This window comes from Mustela lutreola, chromosome 12, assembly GCF_030435805.1.
Source record: "Mustela lutreola isolate mMusLut2 chromosome 12, mMusLut2.pri, whole genome shotgun sequence".
NCBI classification, from domain to species: Eukaryota; Metazoa; Chordata; class Mammalia; order Carnivora; family Mustelidae; genus Mustela; species Mustela lutreola.
This window is the reverse complement of record NC_081301.1, coordinates 21671243-21679425: the sequence shown is the minus strand read 5'-3', so window position 1 is coordinate 21679425 and position 8183 is coordinate 21671243. Positions and strand designations below refer to the sequence as shown.

Genomic DNA, 8183 nt, shown 5'->3' with positions numbered 1-8183 from the left:
ACCAATGTGGTATCTGGTTGTGAAGGCTGAGGCATCTGAGCAGGAAAAATAATTACATCTGGGATGAAACCTTGTGGTCAACTCACCTCTATTACCTCCAAAGCCATGTACTCAGGGCTTGCTTTCATCCTCCACTATCAAACATCTCTTGGCAGGAATATCTGGCATCAAATCTTTCACCTTGCTGCATCACCAGAAACTTTTTTTTTTAGAAAGGGGTGCAGGGGCAGGGAGAGAGGGAGAGAGAGAATCTTAAGCAGACTCCACACCCAGCGCAGAACGCGACGGAGGGCTCAATCCTACAAACCTGAGATCATGACCTGAGCCAAAATCAAGAATCAGATGTTTAACCCACTGAACCACCCAGGTGCCCCAGCATCAGCAGAATTTTGCTGGGTGATAATGTCAGCTGTCATTTTATGTGGGTCACATATCCCCGAACATGCAATGAGAGCCTTAGATCTAAGGGAATAGTCTACGAGTGAAATCATCCAGAACTCAACATCCAATACTAAACTTTTTCGGTCTTTCGTATGTTGAAATTTGTCAAGTGGGTTAACCTCCCTCCACTCAAAACCCTCCCCACTTCCCTATTCAGGACGTGGAAGTAGGCCAGTGAGAAGGCACACACAGAGGCACAAACAATGGAAGGAAACACACAATTAAAAGGCAATGGGGAAAAATGAGAACAAATTCTACTTTTACATGGAATGGCAGGTTCTTCCCAGAAACAATGTCTCCCAAAGTAGGGTCATCTCAAAATCTGTCCCAGAATTTCTCAGGGATCTATGTTTCAATGCAGACTATCAGGACCTCACCCCAGAGCCACTGAGCTTAGAGAAGGCGGTCGGCAGGGGAGCCAGTCACACAGGCACTGGGGGGCTTTAGTCAGAAAGTCAGGAGCTTCCACCTGGGGTTCTGAAGGAGGAAGGGTGACGAGGGAGCAGCCACAGAAGCAGCAGAATATGGTCCGTGGAGACGAGAGGAGGAAAAGGTTGCAGGTTGAGCTCTGCAACTGGGTGACATTGAGTGAGTCTTTTGATTTTTCTCCCATTTTCTCATTTGCATAACCAAGGCCAATCTCTATTATTTGTTTCTTTGTATTGTTACATGCCCACCTCATTCTAGAAAGATCTACAGAGAGAACATACACCAATTTCTTCTGGCACCAACATTCACTGACCGAATTCATCCACACCTGCTCGGGGGGCAAATGTGGGAGGATGTTACAGACCAAAGCTTCTCCAGCCATGAAATATAGCAGACAGAAAATATTACCAAAGGCCAACTGGAACCTACTATTATCCAATGTCTTCGGTGTGCACATATGTCCCAACTGTAAAATTATAGGGCTAGGGGTGACATGAGCATTCTAAGGGTGAACAGAATTTCTGGAGAATTCTGCCAGGAGCGCACCTGAGTCAGAGACTTTCATGTGTTCGAAACAATGGTATCTGACCCAGCACTTTTCTCATGGCAGCTTTGACTTCTTTGTTTCTTAAGCTGTAAATGATGGGGTTCAGCATAGGGGTCAGCACTCCATAGAGCAGTGAGATGACCTTATCTACTTCCTGTGAGCTCGAGGAAGAAGGCTTTAGGTACATGGAGAGGGCAGCCCCATAATACAAGATCACCACGGTCAAGTGCGCACCACAGGTCGAAAAAGCTTTGCTTCTTCCCTCGGCTGAGCTGATTCTCAGGATGGTGGAAAGGATGAAGACATAAGAGATGCAAATTAAGAGCATCGGGATGGGCAGGAGGAGCACACTGACCACCAGCATGACCATGTCCACGAGCAGTGACTCCACACAAGCTAACTTCAGCACGGCCAGGATCTCACACGTGAAGTGATCAATGAGATTCCCGCAGAGGGGTACCCGCAGGGCGAAACTGGTTTCCAGCAGGGCGGTCAGACAACCCGTCACCCAGGAGGCAGCAGCCATCTGCACACAGACCCGCCTGTTCATGAGGATAGGGTACCTCAGGGGGTTGCAAATGGCCAGGTAGCGGTCGTACGCCATCACGGCCAGGAGCACGCACTCTGTGGAGCCCATGGCAAGGGACAGATACATCTGTACGGCACACCCAGAAAACATAATGGTTTTCTGGGATGATAGCACGTTCACCAGCAAAGTGGGAATGGAAGCAGATGTGTAACAAATATCCATGAAAGAGAGATTTCCAAGGAACAAGTACATGGGGCTTTGGAGGCGTGCATCTAGGACAGTGATCAAGATCAGAGTGCTGTTGCCCAAGAGGGTTATCAGGAACATCACAAGGCTGAAGACGAAGAGGGCAATCTCTAACGTTGGGTATCTAGAAAAACCCTCCAGGAAAAAAAAGCTCCAAACGGTGAGGTTTTCTCCTTGCATTTCCTTTTTTTGCACCTGTATTATTCTAATAGTACTCTCTCCACTTCATCTGAGACACAAAGAGACGTATCAAGTGTCAAGTTCGTTTCATTAGGAAAACACTTTCAAACTTATTTTCACTATCATAAATACAATTTTACCACAAGAAATCACAGCACTTACCTATTGACCTAAAAGCGGTGTGTGTGTGTGTGAGAGAGAGAGAACAGGTTTGATCTACATAAAAAGTTGATTCTTCCACAGCAAAATTTAGAAAAGAATCAACTTGAAAACAAGAATAAACACATTTTATACCTGGATCTCAGCCTGCTCTCCTATGCTTAGCATGCGGTAGTTTTCCAGCAAAGACGTGAAAGTACTGTGCAACAAAAAAACAGGAATGTACACTGAATAAACTGAACACAGATTAGAAAATTAAGCCAGATAAGGGAAGTAAAGAAAGCAGGTTTGTAATAAATAAATAAATAAATAGTGATGATCGTCAGTGGAAGAAGAGGAGGGACACTGAAACAAATCAATGAATTTGTTCTGAGACTACGAAACTCTTGGTCTAAATATACTCTTTCCTTCCCAGTGAGTAGCTTGGAGGTCCACACACTTATCTCAGAAATGATGACATTGTTTAAAGCATTGTAGGGACCCTTTCTGATGATATTGAAAAGCCAGTTTACAAGTCACACGAAATAAGCCTCCTTACTCAAACACCGACACGTCCATGGCACGGTCCCATTCAGGGTTGAGACCCGTACCTTCGTGAGTACGTAAGTCGTGCTGAATAGGACTCGCAGGCAATAGCCTCCTTCTACATTAAAACCCACGAAGATCTCAAAGATGCAGAAATGAAACTCCCTTTTTAAGCTATCTTAAAATCTCCTGGAAAAGAAGATTACAGATCATCTCATTATAAACAGGACGCTGAATGGTTTGGTTTTCTTACATTCCGTGTGAACAGAAAGAAAACAAATGCGTGCCTCGCTTCTGCACTGACTCTTCACCTTCAATCATTCCCCTTTCCCTAGTAGTCCTTTCCTTTCTATTTTCAGATATCCTCATGCTGAAACTTTCCCCGCTGTCGTCCTGTTCCCTGGGCACATCCTACCTTTGCTCTTTCTCTCACAGGCAGATTCCTCCCTGATCCCGTTTACCTACAATGTTTCCCTCTTCACTTTCTCGATTTACTTACAATGTTTCCCTCTTCACTTTCTCATCACGGTGCTCCTGGTGTTCCTTCTCGGTTTCTCCGCGGGAGCCAGAGTTATCATTTGCCTCCCAGTTCCCCCATTATTTCAAAAACTGGTACACAGGGTGATGGTATAATCATGTTGGGAGCAATAACTTCTATCATGCTCCTAGAGCAGGAGCATAGCATTTATCCAACGGTTTTCGTTATATCACATTATTCTCCGTGACCTCTCCCTCACTGTATCTCATTCCCAGCCTACTGGCAAGCCCTTCCGCTGTATCCTGTTTTGCTCGCCAGCCCCCCAGCAGCTTGCATGGTAGGTCCAGACCTTATCAGCTCCCGCCCAGGACGCTGTTGGTATTCTAGGGAATGCCTATCAGCAGGACTTTCCTTTGCGGTCCTTGAGCCCGCAGAGTCTCTGCTTCTCCTCCCAAGAGCTCCATTTTTCTTACATCAGTACAGTAGGGTGTTCTTACTCATTTCTTAGTTAACAGGTTATTTCTTAGGGATTTCTCTGCCAGATTTTATATTTAGGAAATTCTGTACAAAAATTTTATTTTGTTATTATAAGAGATTATTTTAGGGGTGCCTGGGTGGCTCAATCATTAAATATCCGCCTTCAGCTCAGGTCATGATCCCAGGGTCCTGGGATCGAGCCCAGCATCAGTCTCCCTGCTCAGCAGGAGGCCTGCTTCTCCCTCTCCCACTCCCCTGCTTGTGTTCCCTCTCTCACTGTCTCTCTCTCTCTGCAAACAAATAAATAAAATCCTTAAAAAAAAGAGAGAGAGAGAGAGAAATTATTTTAAAGTAACTAAGTGTGTGTGTGCGTGTGTGTGTGCGTTACTCTCAAGACTAGCAAAAAAGACACAGTATTTTTTAGAATGAAAAATCAGTCCAGTTGCCAGAGACTTGATATTTTCCTAGTGTTTAAAAATACGGGCACCTGGCTGGCTCAGTCTGTGCAGCACAAGACACTTGATCTTAAGGCTGTGAGCTCAAGACCCACATTGGATATAAACATTACTTAAATTTTTTTCTTTAGGGATGCCTGGATGGCTCAGTTGGTTAAGCAGCTGTCTTCGGTTCAGATCATGATCCCAGCGTCGTGAGAATGAGTCCCACATTGGGCTCCTTGCTCGGCAGGGAGCCTGCTTCTCCCTCTGACTCTGCCTGCCACTCTATCTGCCTGTGCTCGCTCTCTCTCTGACAAGTAAATAAATAAAATCTTAAAAAAAATTTTTTTCTTTAATCTTTAAAAAAAATAGTAGCCAAGAAAAGTTGTCTTCTCATCTAAATTCCCTGTCACCAGCCCCAAATATTATTTTATGATGAACTTCATAAAGTTAGCTATGTGCAAGAATGAATGCATCCATACTTAAAATGTTAAACATATTATATAAAAATCAATATTGGAGATGCCTGGGTGGCTCAGTCAGTTAAGACGTTGCCTTCAGCTCAGGTCATGATCCCATAGTCCTGGGATCGAGTCCCATATCAGGCTCCTTACTCAGTGGGGAGCCTGCTTCTCTCTCTGCCTCTGCCTGCCACTTTGCCTGCTTGTGCTTTCTCTCTCTGACAAATAAATAAATACAATCTTTTTGAAAAATAAAAAATTTTGAAAAATAAAAATCAACATTGCAATCCATTTTTTTCAAAAGTACTGACTGTCACCTCCATAACTAAAAGTGTCAAAGGACAGCAACCAACTTACTACATAAATTTAAATCATCTATTGTTTGGGGGGAATACTTGTTGTCCCTGAGCAATTTAAAGTTCAGCAGCTATAATATACAGAGGCTTGAAACTTCAGATCCTTGAGGGAAAATGTCCCAATGATCCAATTATACCAAACTTTTAGAAAATGAGACAGAGTGAGCCACAGTTCTCCCAAAATAATTTCAAGAACTCATAAAAACAAAGTCTTCTATTCCCACACACAACGGACTATTACTCAGCCATCAAAAAATGAAAAAAAGAAATCATTGCCATTTGCAGTGACGTGGATGGAACTAGAGGGTATTATGTTAAGCAAAATAAGTCAGAGAAAGGCCATCATCCTATGATCTCATTCATATGTGGAATTTAAGAAACAAAACGGAGGATCATAGGCGAAGAGAGGAAGAAAATAAAACAAGACACAACCAGAGAGGGAGACAAACCATAAGAGACTCTTAATCATAAAAAACAAACCGAGGGTTGCTGGAGGGGAGGCAGGTAGAGGGACAGGGTAACAGGCTGATGGACATTAAAGAGGGCATCTGATGTAATGAGCATTGGGTATTATATAAGACGATGAATCACAGACCTCTACCTCTGAAACCAATAATATATTGTATGTTAATTAATTGAATTTAAATTTTAAAAATATTTTTTTAATTTTTTGTTCTTGAATGATTACACAGTAGAATACTTAACAGTCTACAGAAAAAAGATATTCCTAGAATTCTAAGATACACATTTTTTCATTTGTGGAACTACTCCCCAGTTTTCAGTTTATGAGAAGAAAGTTTACTCTTAAACCACTTGTCCTAAACAACTGATCAGAAATTTTACTCAATACACATATTGAGGAGGGCCTTAAAGCAATGAGCCCTCAGTAGCAATGGACAGATCTAGCACCCAGATCTTAGTTTCTTTTTTTTTTTTTTTTTTAAACAGAAATCACAAGTAGGCAGAGAGGCAAGCAGAGAGAGAGAAGGGGAAGCAGGCTCCCTGCTAAGCAGAGAGCCAGATGTGGGGCTCAATCCCAGGACCCTGAGATCATGACCTGAGCCGAAGGTAGAGCTTAACCCACTGAGCCACCCAGGGGTCCCCAGATCTTAGTTTCTAAACACAATTCTCACCTAAAAAGAAATTAAGGGCCAACTTAATCAGAGGGAGCCATTTTGTTGTTTATGCAGTAAACTTAGATTGACCCTGCCCCTCTCAGAGGAGCAAAGCCCAGATACAAGGGCAGGTCAGGGCAGGTAGAGACATCCAATCAGTAGGGCACGCATATATATGCTAGGGTGAATTGTAATTCAATTGGCCACCTGTCTGTGACCTAACATGCCTGAGCAATTTTCTTTGTGTTTGCAATCTCATTGACCACCTGTGTATAACCTGGCTAAACTATCTCTATAAAAGTTAGTCTGTGAGGCTGGGAGGGGTCGCCTCTTTGCAAGAGATGGCCCTGACTGGTCAGTTTGATTCTCGATGCTTGGTGCGAAATAAAGCTTTGCTTGATCTTCGCTTTGTATCAGTCTTGTTCCTTTGAATACACACCTTAACAGAAATGTAGTTCCCCTTTTCACAGTTGGAGCAGGAAAAGGACAAGACTGATCTAGAGCAGCTTACTGCACTAGAATATCCAAGAAGTATGCAAAGAATGACAAGACTATTTCAAAAGGCCACAGGAACCACTTAATGAGGCTCCCATTGGCCACATCTGTAACAGAATATTTTGAGCATCAAATTAATTAATGGTTAAAATAGATTATAATCCAGAGAATAAAATCAGAATGCATGAGCTCTTTCTGAAAGAAAGTAAAGAAAATTCTTCCTTACTGGAGGATGCCAAAAAATAAATATAAACGAATGATGTCATTAGAAAATCATTACAGGTTGTTACAGTAATAGATTAGAACAGGTAAAATGTTATAGTAGGTAAATGTAGGCATCGTAATTGTCATAAGTAAAAGCTGGGTGAGAAAACAAGGTATTTACATGGTGTCAAAGTACGGCACTGCAAACTACTTATTAATTTCAAAAACAAGGTAATAAGAGCTCTCCAGCGGGGCAGCATGGAGGATACCCAGCTTAACACCCCCAACAGCGAGACCTATGGACTCCGCGTGCTTTCTAATACCACGGACATAATACCATTTCTATGATATTTCCATCAAAAATACAAAACCTGAAACCAATCATGAGGGAAAACCAGACAAAATTAAATTAAGGGATATTCTGAAAATAACTGGCCTATACTTATCAAAACCGTCAAGATCAGGAAACAAAGGAAAAGACTCAGAAATGGGTCCAGGAGATTAGGTAAACAGGACAACTAAATGCAATGCATGACCCAGCACTCAGAATTAGACCAGGAAAAAGGGGTGGGGGGTAGTTCTAAAGGACGTCACTGGGGCAATAGAAGAAATTTGGATGTGGGTTGTCAATTAGATAACAGATTGCAGGAGAGCGAACCCTCCCTCTCTTCCCAACTCCATAGTGCATCTACGTAGGAGAGCGTCCTTGTTCTAAAATACTTCAGCAGTGAGTGTTACAGGGCAAAACGTCCCCAACTTATTACCGTCAAAGAGTCCACGCGCTCCGGAGGGGCAAGCCCTGCACGTGGCCCTTCAGCTCCTGGAGCCAAGTCCGGGGCGGCGGCGGCAGGCAGGGGTCTCGCACCTCGACGGTCCCCGCAGGCGGAGGAGACGGGGAGCAGCGGGGCGGGCTGGCGGGCGGCGGGGGTGCGCAGCCCGGGTGTCCCGGCCTGTCCCGCGGCCTCACCCCGGCCTGCGGCGCCACCCCCGAGGCTGCAGCAGCCCCGTGCGGGGCGCAGGGGACCACAGGGCGGCACGCGGGGGCGCGGCGGGAACCGAGGCGGCCGCACGCCCCACCCGACCTTCAGGGTGAAGTGCATCCAC

At 44.2% G+C, this 8183-nt stretch overlaps 1 protein-coding gene across 1 annotated transcript; it reads right to left on the bottom strand.

Annotated features, from left to right (window-relative positions):
• Positions 1-1421: 1421 nt before the first annotated feature.
• Positions 1422-2378, bottom strand: LOC131812227 (olfactory receptor 2K2). The gene has a single exon (XM_059141421.1). It carries the CDS (start codon positions 2370-2372, stop codon positions 1422-1424), a length of 951 nt encoding a protein of 316 aa, XP_058997404.1. The 5' UTR covers positions 2373-2378.
• Positions 2379-8183: the final 5805 nt, after the last annotated feature.